We start from the raw sequence: 17,658 nt of genomic DNA, 5'->3' as shown, positions 1-17,658 counted from the left end.
CTTGAATAAGTCTTATTTTTATCTTAGAAAAATAGATTTTTTTTCTGAGCAATCTTCTGTGCGGAAGACTGTATGTTTCAATAAAATGCCGTTTATACAGTATTTTATTAAAATCAAATTTAAATATTTGCAGATTCCGATGGCAAGATGTCGTGTGCATCTCAGAGTTCTGGTATAATTCCACCTATGTCTTCCTGTAATACCATTCCAATCGACTATGTCCTTTGTATGGAAATAGAATTGATACATATTTCTAGTAATAAGACTAAACGTGAGTACACTTAAAAGGGTTTTAAATCTTTTCATTTATCAAGGATATAATCAATTGTTCAATTTAAAACAAATTCAATATTATTTTAAACAATACTAATTAGACAACCGATTTTGCTCATCACAATTAATGTTATCTGATTAAAAGGCAAAAATAAATTAAAATGGAAAACTGCTAAAATCATTCTTTTATTAAATTTTAACCTTTAGATGGTAGAAATTTTCTACGCTTTAGGATATTTGAATTGTAGACCCCGGTTGCTGATTTATGTTTATCTATAAATGTATGTATCTTATTTTGTTATCTTTAGTACTTTTTTACTTTAGTAATCTTTCCTTTTTTACAGAGTTTCATGACACTCTCATCGAGAAAGTTCCTTGGATTATAACTTTAGCAATATTTGGTACTTTTCTGTTATTTTCAATGCTACTATACTTCTACAAAAGGTTTGTTGTTTTCTCGAGCATACACTGAACACACGTGACTTTAAAATTTCTTTATATGCGGCATAAGGTGTGTTCAACAAATCATTATCTACTGCCTTTTTGAAATTCAACAATCTTTTGTAGCAGAAAAAATTATTTCAAGGCAACAAAGATGGGGAATCGCATTAAAGCTTCTGTCACTACTCGAGATCATGAAGTTAAAACAAAGAATAGTCCTAAAGAACAGAACTTTAAGCTACAAAGCAGTTATTTGAGATGTGAATTACAGAGCACTGATACACAAAGCCATTATTCTCATCTGCATCTTAAAACAGCAGAAAAAGTAAAAACAGAGCAGAATAAGAACAAGAAGGGTGCAAGACATCTGTATCAAAATACTACTCTTCGGGACAAATAGTGACATGATCATATCACGAAAGAAATTGAGAAGTTCCCAAAAGATAACAATTCTCGGACTTTTTTCAGAAGTCAGATGTATACTAGTATGCAAAACATGGTAATCTTCTCAAATTTACTTACATTTTTATAATTTAAACAGAAATATGATATATGCAAATCATTATTTTCCTTCACTTTTAATCTCAACGCGATAATATTTAAATACTATTTTGATAAACGGAAGCCCAAATTGTTTTGTTCGAAAGAGTTTTTTAAAAATTATTTTAAAATAAAAGTTTTAAAGATGTACCCTCTTGTGAGGCTCGCACTGGTTTCTGAGACAATGGCTAAGAAAATAATCTGTTCAATGAAAACTAGTTTTCAAAAAAGCTTGATTCTTTCATTCACTAGAAGCATGTCCAAACTTTGTAAAATTGTCCCAATTATGAGAAAAGACAATGAGAAAAGTGTCATATTAGAAGGAGACAGTACTATTTTTGTTCAAAAAAGCTTATAATAGAATTGCGCTTTGTTAACCTTGTTTTTGAATAATCTCTTTTGAAATGGTTCTGAAAAATAGGGATTTCAATGAATGCTTCATCAACAAAATCCATCATGCATTAATCATTTTAATATTGTATCATTTCTACATAATCGATAAGAAAAGCAATATTATCGCCATGCCAGGTTGGAAGCCAAACATTCCTTTTCTCCCAGAAGTCCCTCATGGGGTGTGGGGAGTCGTTACGCCAAGGTTTAGGTGTGTCATAGTGTAAATTATCGGGGAAATACTTCGTTCCTCCCACGGCCACATTCAACAGGAGCTGGAACTAGGAATTCGATATTAAAAAAAATTAATATACGGGAATTCAATATTAAAAAATTGATATTATAAAACACCTGGTATATAAATATTAATGTTTTAATTAAAAAAATGTGTTGATTAAAGATGTTACTAGGATTTTGATATGTGAAAGATTAAAAAAACACTTCACTGGTTGGTCAAAAGGAGCGTTCAGAGAACTTCCCCAGATGTTTGTTCCATTAAAATGTCCAAACTTCCAGAAACCTTCAGAAGGCGTGTTCACACGTAGTATTTCTTGGTCATCAACCAAGCAACTGAATAAATACATTAAAACCAACAAGGAAATATAAATAATTTGTGATTGGTCCTATATCAGTTATTTATTCAGTATATACTACATATAAAAAATTTCCCTATAATATTTTGTTTACTTTGTTAAGTGTCCTTAAAAACATATTCACTACAACCTTATTTGGATATGGACAATGATTGCATCTTAAGAAAAACTGGATGCTATTATGTAAAATAAATTTGTTATAAAATAAAATCATAGATTTGTTCTTGTATTAGCTATACAAAAAATGAAATCAAACAGATTCATGTATTAACACTCTTATTTTTATTTATATATGTATATGTTTAGAAAATCTCATGCAAATACATGAAAAAATGAGTTACGTACATGACATGTTGTTCTGTCCACTCTAGTGAGAAAACGTGCCATTTATGCCAATCACCATGAGTTGACTGTCTAGATAAAAAAAAGAGGAACAGTAAGCAAAACGTACGTCTAAGATTAATTATACAGATTTATAGTGATTTGCCTGAACTCTGTTTAAAAAAAACTTACGCTATAAACATCTCACTAACTGCTAATTTTTTTTCTCGAAATTCAATTGTTCCACGGTATCTTGAATACCGAGAAGTCAAAACCAAAGGATATGTGACTCTGCAGTAGTGAGTCTGAATGTCATTTAAATTTATCTAATATTTCGGAAGTTTATTAGTCCCATAGGGTTAAATAACGAGGTTAGACCGTGTTCTAAGATTTCTTGACATAAATATTCATTTAGGATCAATTAATAGACCAGACTGATAAGACAAAACTAGGATGACGGTATAATATTCACAAGGCTTTATGAGTTAGCCTTCCTGCACTATGACGAGGGTCAGGTCCCCAATTCAATGTTGAAGCAATTTGATGAATTCCTCGGTTGAGTCCGGTATCTGTATTCATAAGTCTGTTGCCTGAAATAATTATACAAAGGAGAATGTTCCTACAAACATCTTGGTATAAAAAATAGTTGTTTGTAAATACTGATTACTTTATCAAAATGAATCATTTCAAAAAACTAATTGATTTTAAAACAAAAGCACCACAAAGCGGAGGATACCATCGCAAAACCCATATCAGGTAGCATTCGATATCAATTTTGTCACTTCCGTTATGCACAAAAGGAAAAAACGTACCCACCCACCCACATATACAAAAGCACATTAGTATATCTCCTCCAACTCCGTTGCGAAGGGAATAAAAAATACAATGTCAAGTTATCTGCACTAAACCTCTAGCTTCCATGACGTCAATTTCTCCAGATCGAGGCCAGCTTCCATACACACTATTTGTTGGCATCAGCCAAATAGCTGTAAGATTAATAATTGTATGTACATCTATTTTGGCTAATCATAATTCTATTCAGGAAATACTTACATAATAAACATAAGAGACACCTCTCAGGCCTCTGTTTTAATTCTTTCTTGAATTCAATGAATATACTTGTTATTTTTTTTTTTTTGTGTCCATCGGATTGCAGTAAGTTAAGTATTACCTGGCCATAGCCAATCACCTCTGGGTATTCTAGCTCGAACATTGACGCGTCCGTATTTGATGGCAGCATGGGTGTAAATTAGACCGGACATGACGGGGTTGAGTATTTCCTGTCCATTACCATAAGCTTCTTTGTGACAACCATTGTGTATTGCTTTTGTACAAGCACCCCACACCGCTGAAAAAGAAATGGTTATATCAAATGCTGTAAAAATGAACCATGCGACCATGTTGGCTGATGTTATAAATTCTTTAACAATTCCATAGAAAAAATGGAGCGGAAATAATCAAGTTAGTGTAAATTCGTAGTAAATTGCAGTGCTGTGTTCAGCAAAATAAGAGAATGAGCTAACGCTCTAATTCAAACAATTTTCTTGTTTCTGGTGCGTTTTACAAACCGTATGGATATATTCCTTTTTGGTTCATGCTGTATTTAATTCTCGGATTTCGCTTGATAATAAAACATAAATATAAAAGATAACATTGAAACTGAACACGTGTTATCAATTTAATGTAATTTGGTAAAACAGACTTTTATAATTAAAAAATACATGTAATTCAAATATGAATTTAAAATAAATTTTGTCTCCACAGGAGGTTATGTGAAAATAACAATTTTACTTGAAATCATTCCATTTTAATTTAATATTTGGTACCGCGCAAATTCATTATTTCTTCCCTTAAAATGTTTAATCTAAATAGTGCTAGTCTATATCAATACTACTTAATCTTTACCACTGCATTTATTATGCATTATTTGTAATTAACTATTTAAGAAGGTTCTATCCTTGCATATTTTTTTCTTAATTAATGTATAAAATGATTTAAAAAAAAAACTTTGAATGAAGTACCATCTAACCATTTGAAATTAATTTATAGAAATTAATATAGTTTTTCAGACTGTTTATCAGGATACTTTTCAATATATAAATATTAGCTCCCAGCTAGAGAGAGATGATGTGAGAATAACCTTAAACATAAGTGTATTTCTTATTTTTTGTTTATTTCTAAAAGTGAAGAAATGACGATACATGTACATACTTGGGACATCCATCTGTCCATTGTACAAGTCAGATTCCGTAAAGGCTGGGTGATCTACTGTAAGTGTCTATCAAGAAACATATATAATTAGAATAAATCTACAAGAATTATCTTATATAGATCTACTTGTATTCAAGGGACATGGACACAGCTTCAGCCAAAAATTTTCATATTGATTTTACCATTTTTTTTTTTTTACAAATACTTAACTAATTTTTTTTTTTAAAGATTATCAAAAATTTGAATGTCAATTGTCGAGATACAAGACCAATTTTGAGCTCCAAACCTTTGTTATGTAAACAAGGTCCGTATCATATTTTTGTTTGCATAGGTTAAATATATTACTAGTAAAACATATTCGTTCAAAGATTTTTCAATAAAGAAGTTAACTCTGAATTTTATACGATTAGACAGTTTTTAATAATATGTCGAATTTCATATTATTATAAATATGATATTTTCTATAATTATGTAAATAGATACAAGGACAAACAGTGTTTACATTATGAAGAATTTTAAAGTGCTGTATATCCTCTATAAATCATCAAAAGATGTTCAAAATTTTCCCGATCATTTGAATTGCCATAATTAGGAATTGCTAACATTAAAATACTAGTAGGTTTAAAAATCAGTTGAATCTGTGTCCATGTCTCTTTAAGGAGAAATTAATCTAAAACGTATTGAATACTTACTGGTTTAATATAGAGAAAACCGTGTGAAGCATATATGTTGCTATGTTCTGGGGTGTAAACTTGGAATTCTCCATTCTGAAAGGTAATTAAAGCTTCATTTTACATGTACATTTTTTGTGTAGTTTTAATAAATGAACAACGTTTAGTAAAAAGTGTTGCAGGTTATTTGCCACGAGTAATAAAAACTTGCGATTTAAAGATTCCAAGCATAACAAATCATACTACAGAATACATTTTTTTAAATAGGTTCATAGAATTTTCATATTGTCATTATTTGAAAGCTACATGTAATATTCAATACGGTCAATTTAAGAGATGTGTCGCAATTGAAAAATAGGTCATGGTAACCTCATTTTGGAATGAAATGACTACCGGTGTGTTCAATCAAGTCATATCTTTATAACTGAAAAACAAGAGGCCAAAACTCACAAACCCCAATCAACCAAATACATGTAGCTATATACCCTCATTCATACGGAAAGACCGAATTCTGATCTATACAGGCTTCTCACTTTGAAAATCAACCCATTTAACTAAACATGGCTTGAACCTATTAATACCCGGAGGGAATGTGCCTAACTACTTAAAAATTGGTCACAATGTCCTTATCTTATTACATCTGGAATCATTTGAAGTTGGAGAAATCAATGTTCGTGGAAAGTCAACATTTCACTGGTTTGTGGGATTGTAATTTTAGTAACTCGTATACATACAAAGATTCAATGAACCGATAAAACGTAGACAAAGTTACCATTCGAAGTGGAATAATTACGTGGGTATGGGTTAACCACGCAATTCCACGGGCTTTGGTCTCTCGGGAACAATGATGTTTCCACAAAATTCAAATAGTGAGTTAAAATCGTCAAATTTTATACTCTATATAATTATATGGCCTAAAATATATGATGAATCATTTTCCAAACGTGCATTTCATTTCTTATTTTTAATAATTATCTATACATTATTCCAATATTTTCAAACAAATTTATTTAAAAATTTAACAATTAAAACCTATGTCATGTATTCAAAAGAGATTGAAAACTGATTAAGTCAAAACATCCAACAAATGCCTCACAAATGACCTTCGATTGTGTGATTATTGTTATTTTTTTTTTAGACCACGTTAAATTGAAATTATTTTTTATTATTATAAAACTTTTCGCTACATAAATAAATGATTTCCTGATCTGCCTATACTTACTCCACCACCAGCAGCCGTTATTTCTATCTTGTAGTGGCTTCTATCAAAGGTGTTAAAATCGTCTCGAAATACGGTGACCTTACGTAGACTTCTAACTGGAGCCAGTGCGTTCTCGGGTAACAGACTCACTATGACAGACAGTTAAATAAATATTGTACTTAGAAAGTAACATTACGTAAACTGATTATAAGAATTCTTTTTTGTATTAGTTCTTAATTTTTGGGGAGGTTTAATATAACAAAATAGTAGTACTTGTATACAATAATAGTATACAATATAACGAAGTAGTGTTGATGAGCATACGAAGGTTGTTCAATAGATAATGTGCTGAGCTCTATGACAAACAACAGAAAAATTATTAAACATTAAACTCGACTTTCTCTCATGATTGTATTTTTAATGAATTGATATCAGTTTATGTGACCATATTTCATCACAGAAGCTCGAAAACACGTGCTATTCGAGACACTGCATTAAAAATGGATGGTAAAGAATCAGTAAACTAGAGTGAAATTAAACGCTTCATTAAAACTGCTGTAAAACTCGTCAATAATCCCAAAGAAATATTCAATGAAATATAACAGCAACCAATGTCTGTTTTAAAAACAAATGAGCAGGTGAATTTCAATGGAAAAATTGTAAAATGGGCATAAAAATTGGGTACCGTCCTTGGCGGCATAGACGTACAACAACCAATGTACTGTTTGCCAAAATTCAACAAAATCACTGATGTTGTTTGATTGACTTTAAGACACACACCTTAATTGATAGGCATCATTTTGGGTGTAGTTTACACTGTTTTAAAGAAACATTGGACAGTAAAAAGCATATTAGTGTTTTTAGAATCTGATTTTTGTGTTCAAGATGTTTTTAAGGTTTGTTTTAGAACAACTATGGATACTTCTGCTCAATGGTTACAGTAAAGAATCCTTCATAGAATCCTCGCAGTGAAATATTATTTGAAAAAAAGAAGTATTTTATCGGATGATCACTGTACCTTTTGTAAACAGGATATAGAAACAATACAACATATATTTTTGAATTGTACAAAAATTTCTTCACTATGGAGTAATCTTAGCATACTCATATTTATAAAAACTTCTAAAAGAGTTGGATTTCACACATGCAATATTATTTTAGGTGAAACGGTGATAAATTTTATTATTTTATATACAAAGCAATATATCTTTTCTTGTTTAAAGCAGAACAAAATGCCTATGATAACTGCATGGGCTGCTGCATCATAAAACTCTTAAGTACAAAGTAGAAAAATGCATATCAGTTCAAAAATTTACAATGAACATTTTTGAAAATCTATGGTCACCATGGATTAATATTTTTGAGTCATAAACATTTATTAAAACACCAACTATCAATATTTCTTGAATGGAATACTGTTTAGGGAAAGTGTGAATGTGTGTGTGAATGTGACTAAAAATCTTATTATGTAACTTGACATTTCACTTTTTGAAATAAAAAAAAGATTAAATTATTGAAAAACGTTTTTTTTTTCTGAACAGCCCTCGTGTAAACCATTTAAAATTGATCTTTAAGTAAAAGTGTACCTGATTTCCATTTCAATTCTTTTAGGACATTTTTCCTTTTAATGACAGTCTGGTAGTGGATGATGTCCCCCACTTTAACATTGGCTTCAGAATCAACATGCTCCCACACTCCGTCGTCTGTAGTTACATCATTACGGTAAGAAGAATACACAGAATTAATTCCAAGTATGTTCTTCAATATTTAAAAAAAGGTAACACATTGAATTTCTAATCTTTTTATCAGTTTGCTAAACAAAAATAAATGTTATCTATTTATTTTTCAATTTGAAGAAAACCATACCTTTTGAAGACTTCAGATTGTATATTCTGTCTCTTTTCCCTTGCTGTTTTGTTCGAATACTAACAAAGGTAATGTCTTCATTCCCTACAATATTTTGATTTATTACTTTTATTGCTTTTAAAGGCAAACCGATTTGACATTATTTTCCATACGAGGCACTTTATCAAAACACAAATCATTAATCTCCTAGTTATTAAAACTGCCTTAGATATTTGTATACACTTATCTTAAAATACAATTAAATATTAAAAAAAGTCATGTGAAACTAATTCACGATAACAAGTGAATGAATAATGTATATAGATCGTTATCAATACTGAACGTTTCATTAGTGATCCCATTAAACTTACCCGTAAATTTTAACTTCAGCTGGGATTCTTTCACAATGAAAATATTTATGTTAGCATGCTTTGCACCAGCAACAATGACAGTTAAAACTGTCAAACATATAAATCCAATCTGTTTCATAATGGTCTCTTCTCTGAGAACTTATCACAGTTTTTATCTATATATGAGCCAAATATGAGGACTTCCTTGGGTCATTATTGAAATGCGACCAGAAGTAGTCCAACCGAATTGCCTTACATTTGTTCACTTATGATTATGTGAACCTATACAATCACGTATATAATGGGAATCACCATATATACTATATCAATGTATGATATACTGACGTCAAATAAGAGAGTTCTAAAGGACATGCACTTGTGTTGTCTTAACACCATTTTAGACATGATTTTTCCAAATCTGATATTATCTTGAGGCATTAAAAAATCAGTCCTCCAAAAAGTAGGCCAAATCTGAGAAGTGCCGAAGTACAGTGGAGTGGATTTCATGATGTTTCTTCTTTTAAGACATTCCATACAGATACGGAACTAGGACAAGGTACACAGCATCGAAACGCGGTTAGACTATAAGATTTTTGTATCTTCCTTAAATGAAACAAAGAGATTGCAAAAAGTATTAAAAACAAGCAAATTCAAAGAATTGTGGTCCCCTGCTTTCTGTGTCTTTGTGGGTGAGATGTCATTTTTTTTTATGACATATTGTGTCTAATATGAACACCCTATCATACGTCATTTATTTAGAAATTATCGCTGAACTCCAAGGTCAAAGTCAAAGGGTTAAAGTTCTTGGTATCCAATAAAAAGTCTTCTCACAGGAATTACATATGTGAAGTAAGAAAGCCCTAACCCTTACCATTCAAAAGTTATTGTCAAGGTTAAAGTTTTTTCAGAAGTACGAAAAATCTTTAAGGTCAAGGTCAAAAGGTCAAGGTTGTTGATATCATATGAAAGGTCTTGCCACAAAGAATACATATGTGAAATATGAAAGTCCTGGTATCTACTGTTCAAAAGTTGTGGCCAAGGTCAAAGTTTTTGAAAATCATGTCAAGCTCCAAGGTCAAGGTCAAAGTTCTTGGTATCCAATGAAAGGTATTCTCACAAGAATTATGTATGTGAAGTGTGAAAGCCCTAGCCCTTACCGTTCAAAAGTTATAGTCAAGTTTAAAGTTTTTTCATAAGAACGGAAATCTCCAAGGTCAAGGTCAAAAGGTCAAAATTGTTCATATCCTGTAAATTATGATTATTTGACAAGTATATTTGATCGGGTTCGTTATACAAATTACTATTAATAAACTTGTTGACTGAACACACGTGTTATCCCTAGCAGTTCAGGTTTCTTGCATACAGGCGGACATTACATGGTGTCAGAAGTGCTAGCTGTGTCAGAGCAGTCAATCAGAACCTTCCGTTTCAGTTTATTGCCGTTTCCGAGAGAAACAACTCTTTGCATTTGGAAAAATCCTCGGACATATCAGATCAGTGAATGTGAAATTTCAAGATGGCCGCCGCTGCACAGTTCGACCCGCCGAATCTAGACTGGGTAACACCAGACATGTATCAGGAATTTTGTTACTTTAAGCAGCACGTACAGTTTGTATTCAAAGGACTACTTACATCTGCTAAGGACAAAGATCGAGCCACAGGGACTTGGTCCTTGCGTGTAAAAAATATTTATAAAAAAAACCCGATGTACTATAAAACTACACAAGGGAGGACGCCATTTTGGACCCCTTCCTCGCTTCAACCTCTGTTTTCGTTATATTTTGCCGTATTTTACTGACTCGCCGCCTGGGATCTGTTAAGAAATGATTCTTCTAAAACCTTATGCTTAAATTTCCCCCTTGGAGCCTCTGCAATACACATTTCTGACTAAAAATAGTCCAAACGCGCTCGTTAGGACAGTTGGTATGGACATAAGGTTTTAGAAGAATCATTTCTTAACAGATCCCAGGCGGCGAGTCAGTAAAATACGGCAAAATATAACGAAAACAGAGGTTGAAGCGAGGAAGGGGTCCAAAATGGCGTCCTCCCTTGTGTAGTTTTATAGTACATCGGTTTTTTTCCATAAATATTTTTTACACGCCAGGAGCAAGTCCCTGTGATCGAGCAGGATGGCTGGGAATCTGGGTCGGTAAACAAGGACGTGAAGTGTACAAGACATTTGAGTGGGACTCTGGAGACGAGGACAAACCCAACAAAATTCTAGACAAATTCCAGGCATACGTTAGCCCAAGGAAACATAAACGAGCAGCCCGATTCAAGGTGAAACAGAGAAAACAAGGTGAGAGTGAGCTATTTGATAACTTTGTTAAAGACTTGAAGCTAATCATTATGGACTGTGAATACACAAACCCCGATGATGTCCTGATAGACGCTATAATGGACATTTGCGAAATAGCGTACAGCGAACAGCGGACTTCGGACTTCAGACATTTAAAGGCAGACTTTTCTAAGGGAGTGGTTTAAAAAATTAAAATATATAAATTTATAACAAATCATCTGAAAATATATAGGCTTCTGATAGCTATTAAAAAATTCAAATCGAAGCAATTTGAAATTCGTATTTGGATTTCTTTGATTAGAAAGTTAGCAAAGAATTTATTTGTGAACATCGAACAGTATCGAAAAAAATTATATTTTAGTATGCATTATAAAATTGAAAAGTATCAAATATGAACTACAAACAACTACAACCTCAGAAAATGAATTGTACAGACGTTAAATTTCAACTTCACATTTAATTTGTTTCTAATTTGTAAACTGAAGGTACAACTTCCGATTAATGTGATATACTGTAAATAAACCTTATTAAATAAGGGATGTTTTACGCCCTGCATGCTCAAATTTGGGTCATATATTACCTGCATTATACTTTTTAATTCCCATTTGCTGGGCCATTTGTCGGTGGAAAATGAACTGCGTAGAAAGCATGAATTTTGACAAAACTTTAATATTTTACTGTATAAAACTTATACTAAATTAGCTTATTTTAAATACAGTGGACAATTTAGAAACCAAGTTTAATGACAATAAATAAAAGTTGTCTCTCAAGGATAAAAGAAATGTTTGTTTTTTTTCTGTTTGTTTTGTTGAATATTGAATAAAAGAAATTTTAAAAGTACTAAAAGCTTAATGTTTCCAGTTATTAGATATTTTAAACATGTACTGAATAGACACTGTCGATTTTGATTTTTTTTTTGGGGGGGTGGTGGGTGGTGGTACAACTTCCCTAATCCAGAAGTCTTTGTCGAGACTGAAGCTCTACTGGTTTGTACTTATAGTAAAGGAAGAGAAAAGTACTTAAGCAGTTGGATATTGAAACTTTTCAACAGCAATAAATAGAATAATGATCCTTAATTAAGTCTCTTTATGTTCTTAGTGCAGTCTACTTGCATGCCACATTTATATTATGATCAGACTAAAATTGTATTTGGAGTAGCATTTTGAAAGAATTTCACAGAATGTCTATTTTTAGTAACCATGGCAACACCGTTCATTGAAATCAAAAACCGATGCACAGAATTATGTATCTTTGTAGTCTACTTGTGTGCCAAGTTATTTTGAAATCAGACTAAAACTGTAGAAGGAGTAGCATTTTGAAAGAATTTCACAGAAATTTCTATTTTCAGTAACCACGGCAACACCGTTCATTGAAATCAAAAACTGATATACAGCATTATGTATCTTATTGTAGTCTACTTGTGTGCCAAGTTATATTGAAATCAGACTAAAACTGTAGAAGGAGTAGCATTTTAAAGAATTTCACAGAAATTTCTATTTTTAGTAACAATGCCAACACCATTCGTTGAAATCAAAAACTGATACATAGAATTATGTATCTTAGTGTAGTCTATTTGTGTGCCAAGTTATATTGAAATCAGACCAAAACTGTAGGAGGAGTAGTATTTTGAAAGAATTTCACAGAAATTTCTATTTTTAGTTACAACGGCAACACCGTTCATCGAAATCAAAAACCGATAAAGAGAATTATGTATCTTAGTGTAGTCTACTTTTGTGCCAAGTTATATTGAAATCAGACCAAAACTGTAGGAGGAGTAGCATTTTGAAAAATTGTTTACAGACAGACAGACGGACAGACAGACAGACAGACAGACAGACAGACAGACGGACGGACGACGGACGCATTACTATCGCATAAGCTCTTCTGGTCTCTGACCAGTAGAGCTAAAAATGTTGGACAAATAAAAAATGAGAATATTCTAAACTTGAAAATTCCATCCTCAGGGAGGGGAGTGTGTGTACGGAAGGGGGGGGGGGGTAATTTCCATCATTTAGATACTTTTGCATAATATTAGTACTGTACCAAATGGGTGTGCTTGTGGAAGGGTGGGAACAACTGGCTTTTAATTAACGTATTGTATCCTAATATTATTAATCTAAATTAAAAATTTAGTTCTGTATATAGGCCTTGCTAATTTAAATGGATTGATCCAGGTAATTGAAATCGGTATAAATCTGAGAAAGCTGAGTAGATCAGCTAGAATCTGCATCATGTTTTCAGCAAGGTCAAATATGCATCACTCTTTATTTATTTCAAATTTGATATTATATCCTTTTCTCTTTTTTTCGGAGAGGGGGGGGGTGTTAAAATGGCATATAGAAAAAAAAATTAAAACTGAAAAATCTTGAAAGTCAAATATTTGATAATAAAATTCGTAAAAAAAATAATAGTTAAATAAAGATGTAAATAAGAGAGAAAAGGAAAATACAATTTCGATGCGAGTTCCGATTCCAAAGAGACTGACTGAAACAGTAATCCAAGTGTTCCTCATTTTCTACTTATAAATGTCGCGGAAGTATGTTATTTATTGATAACTGTTAAATCAAATGACAAAAGTTGCAATATTAATTCAAACATAAAGGTGATTTATAAGTTTATAAATCCTACATTTTGAGATGCTCCCCTTATTTAAAGTCCAAGTCTGAAGTCTGATGTCCACTGTCCGCTATTTCGCAAATGTCCAATAGCAGGAGTCAGACATGTGAAGGTACAAGAAAGACTTTTGGATCAAGGTAGTGACCTTACACTCGCAAAAGCTCTCAGCATTGGTCGTCAGTATGAAAACTCACAGAAACAGCTTAAACTCATTCGAGGAAGTGAGAATCAGACAGTCACTCAGGAGGTTTCACAAATACATGCCGAACATAAAAAGATGTATCAGCACAAACCTCGTCACAAAACAAAGAGACATAAGAAACAGCCTTACGTACCCAAAGCCAAAAGTGAGAAGTGTAGTAGATGTGGGCTTGGCCCTACAGGAGGCCATGCAAAATCAGGTCAGTGTCCGGCAATCGGATCAACGTGCAAATATTGTCATAAGAAGGACCATTGGATAGCCGCATCCCGAAAACGTACAAGAGGAGTTAATACACTACAGGAGACAGATAGTGAAACCAGTTCCTCAGATGAAGGAGTACTTCACATATACAGTGCACAAGATGACAGTTCTGTGGCTAATGACAAGTGGGTAGTCAAAGCAACCATCAACAGTAAGCCTGTGAAATTCAGAATAGACACCGGGGCAAAGTCTTCAATTATTGTGAATTCAGTGTTCGACTCTCTTGGATCTCAGGCACAGACTCGCAAGAGTACAAAAGTTCTCAAATCCTACACTAATCATAGGACCCGTCCCTTATACAGTGTTGACCTTCCAATCAAACATAAAGGAAAGCAGGTAATGCGCAGTTCGAAATAGTAGAGTTGGAACAGGAGAACATTATCAGTGGTGATGTCGCAGAAAAACTAAATCTGATTGAAAGGATACAGAAACTGGATACCAGGATCGATAATCAACCAGAATCCAAGTTCAAAGACTTTCCTGAGCTCATTAAAACTTCAGGAACCCTGCCTGGAGAACACAACAATGAAATAGATCCAGATGCCGAAGGAGTTATTCATGCATCTCGTAGACAGCCAGCATCACTGAAACCAAGGATCATAGAAAAACTCAAGGAAATGGAACAGAATGGTTACATTACAAAAGAAAATACCTCAACTGAATGGGTCAGTTCGATAGTCATATCTATGAGGAACGATAAGATTCGCATCTGTTTGGACCCGTCCGATCTGAACAAAGTCGTCAAGAGAGCTCATCACCCCATGAAAACAGTCGAGGATATCGTTTCAAACATACCAAATGCACATGTTTTCTCCAAGCTAAACGCAAAGTCCGGATTCCTCCAAATTAAGCTGAATGAGAAATCATCATACCTAACAACCTTCAATACTCCAGTAGGAAGATACAGATGGCTTCGTCTTCCATTTGGCATTAAATCTGCACCTGAAATCTTTCAGCATATCATGGATCAGATGCTTGAAGGGATAGAACAGCAGCAGCAGCAGTAATGGATGACATACTTATCGGAGGAAGAGATGTAGAACAGCATGATCACATATTCAGAAAAGTCATTGAAAGAGCTACACAGTATAATCTGAAGCTTAACTATGACAAATGTGAAATCAGACAGCCGCAGGTCTCATATGTAGACACTTGATTACAGAGAATGGCGTTAGGCCAGACCCAAACAAAGTCCGAGCTTTAGTCGACATGCCAAGGCCAAAGGATAAGGAAGGAGTGAGACGCTTCTTAGGACTGGTTCAGTATTTGGCCAAATTTATACCGAATTTAAGTCAAGTGGATGCACCACTAAAAGTTCTTGTGAAAGCAGAAACACAATTCATATGGAATCAAGAGCAGGAAAACTGTTTCAGGGAACTTAAAAGACTCTGTAGTAGACAGCCTGTCCTAGCGTTTTACGATGTAAACAAGCCGCTGGAGATCCGATGTGACGCATCCAAGGATGGACTCGGTGCAGTTCTAATCCAAGCAGGACGCCCGGTTGCATACTCATCTCGCTCGCTCACAGACACAGAGAAGCGCTACGCGCAGATAGAAAAAGAAATACTGTCTATTGTTCATGCAGCAACAAAATTACATTGTTATATATTTGGAAAAGAAACTATTGTCTACAATGACCATAAGCCACTGGAAATGATCTTCTAAAAGCCACTAGCATCCGCACCAATGAGGCTGAAGAAAATGCTGCTGAGGCTTCAGTGGTACAACCTAAATGTCCGTTACCGCAAAGGAAAGGATATGACAGTTGCTGATGCTCTATAGAGAAAGTACCTACCTGAGGCTGATCCGGAGATGGAGACTCTAGAAAACATCAATATGTTTGATACGTTAGATGTCACTCCAGATCGCTATTTGGACATAGCTCTACGTACCAAAATAGAATTGTCAGACTTATGTAGCATGATAGTACAAGGATGGCCAGACATCAAATCCGAAACACTCCTTAGTGTCAGAGAGTATTGGGACTCTAGAGATCTGTTATCAGTCACAGATGGCATAGTCTACAGGGGATTGAGGATCGTTATACCACCAAGTCTACAAACCCACATTCTGAAACTGATTCATGAGTCACATTTAGGAATTGTTAAGTGCAAACAGAGGGCAAGAGAGGTCATGTATTGGCCCGCCATGAATACAGCCATTGAAGAGGAAGTCAGAAACTGTTCAAAATGTGCCACGTACCAAAACAAACAGAGTCGTGAACCACTTCACCCAACAAATACGCCTAAGATTCCTTATGGGGAAGTTGGATGTGATTTGTTTGACTTTGAACAGAAGAAGTACCTTGTGATAGTGGACTATCATTCTAGATACTTTGACGCGATTGATTTGAAATCCACAACAACATCAGCAGTCGTCAATGCTATGAAAGCCACATTTAGTTGTTATGGGATTCCAATGAAATTGCGATCAGACAAAGGGCCTCCATTTAATTCACGAGAATTCCATTTGTTTTGCAACCAATATGGAATACAACACACCACATCAAGTCCGCATTTCCAAAGTTCTACTGGAGAAGCAGATAAATATCTCAGCTTGTTGAACTATGACACAACACAGCTGGAGTCAGTCAACCTATCACCAGCACAACTCTTAATGGGCCGTAGACCACGGAACAACTTACCAACCCGCACAGAGCTGCTTAAGTCCAGAAACGCAGGACCAAATCTAAGTCAACAAATGAAAGATATCAAGGAGAAGCAGAAGTTCTATTATGATAGGAGACATGTAAAAGAGTTACCGTGCTTAGATATTGGTGATCCAGTAAGAGTTGCACCCCCTGAAAACTCAAACACCAAGGAGTGGAAACCAGCAACAGTTGTTGAGCAACACAAACAGCCGAGATCCTACGTCGTTGAGTTTAACAACAATCAAAGGCTCCGACGCAACAGAAAACATCTTAGACGAACAAATCCGGATGCAAACCGTGTGCCAGAAATGGAACCAGAACCGGATACAGAAAGTGATTCCGAGATCGATACGCACGAAGCACCAAACACAATGAACATTCTTCGAAAGGTGTCATACTCGCGAACTCACCTAAACCCGTTGTTACTTCATCTGGTCGTGTTGTGAGGAAACCGAACCGACTAAACCTCTGAATTCCTATTCATTGACATTTGTGAACTCAGTAATTAAGTTTATCACATGGAATTGATTGCCTTAATTATTTCAGTTGCTAAATAACAGAATTTCTATTTGATGAGTCAAATTTACTTTTATTCATGTATGCATTTGAATTGAATTTTGATTTCATATTGTATTAATCTTTCTAAAGAAAGGGAGATATAACGTATGATTATTTGACATGTTTATTTGATCGGGTTCGTTATACAAATTACTATTAATAAACTGTTGATTGAACACACGTGTTATCCCTAGCAGTTCAGGTTTCTTGCATACAGGCGGACATTACAATCCAAT

General features: G+C 33.9%; 3 protein-coding genes across 3 annotated transcripts; 2 read left to right on the top strand and 1 right to left on the bottom strand.

The window, feature by feature from the left end:
• Positions 1–1,706: 1,706 nt before the first annotated feature.
• LOC134263373 (beta-1,3-glucan-binding protein-like) lies at positions 1,707–8,976 on the bottom strand. Its single transcript, XM_062745703.1, has 12 exons — positions 8,858–8,976; positions 8,508–8,591; positions 8,228–8,344; positions 6,663–6,790; positions 5,462–5,536; positions 4,770–4,836; positions 3,730–3,906; positions 3,467–3,544; positions 3,031–3,148; positions 2,583–2,651; positions 2,091–2,214; positions 1,707–1,925 (listed from the first exon to the last, which is right to left on the bottom strand). Exons 1-12 carry the CDS (start codon positions 8,973–8,975, stop codon positions 1,725–1,727), a joined length of 1,356 nt encoding a protein of 451 aa, XP_062601687.1. The 5' UTR covers position 8,976; the 3' UTR covers positions 1,707–1,724.
• A 1,376-nt stretch (positions 8,977–10,352) lies between these two features.
• LOC134263376 (uncharacterized protein K02A2.6-like) lies at positions 10,353–15,221 on the top strand. The gene is made up of 4 exons (XM_062745707.1): positions 10,353–10,512; positions 10,941–11,253; positions 13,791–14,550; positions 14,643–15,221. Exons 1-4 carry the CDS (start codon positions 10,353–10,355, stop codon positions 15,219–15,221), a joined length of 1,812 nt encoding a protein of 603 aa, XP_062601691.1.
• An 805-nt stretch (positions 15,222–16,026) lies between these two features.
• Positions 16,027–17,310, top strand: LOC134263375 (uncharacterized protein K02A2.6-like). Its single transcript, XM_062745705.1, has one exon. The coding sequence runs from the start codon at positions 16,027–16,029 to the stop codon at positions 17,308–17,310; it is 1,284 nt and encodes a 427-aa protein (XP_062601689.1).
• Positions 17,311–17,658: the final 348 nt, after the last annotated feature.

Source organism: Saccostrea cucullata, unplaced genomic scaffold, assembly GCF_032062105.1.
Source record: "Saccostrea cucullata isolate Sc308-1 unplaced genomic scaffold, CSIRO_AGI_Scuc_v1 ctg5015, whole genome shotgun sequence".
Taxonomy (NCBI): domain Eukaryota; kingdom Metazoa; phylum Mollusca; class Bivalvia; order Ostreida; family Ostreidae; genus Saccostrea; species Saccostrea cuccullata.
Note: the sequence above shows the minus strand (reverse complement) of the source record. Positions and strands in the feature narration are given on the sequence as shown.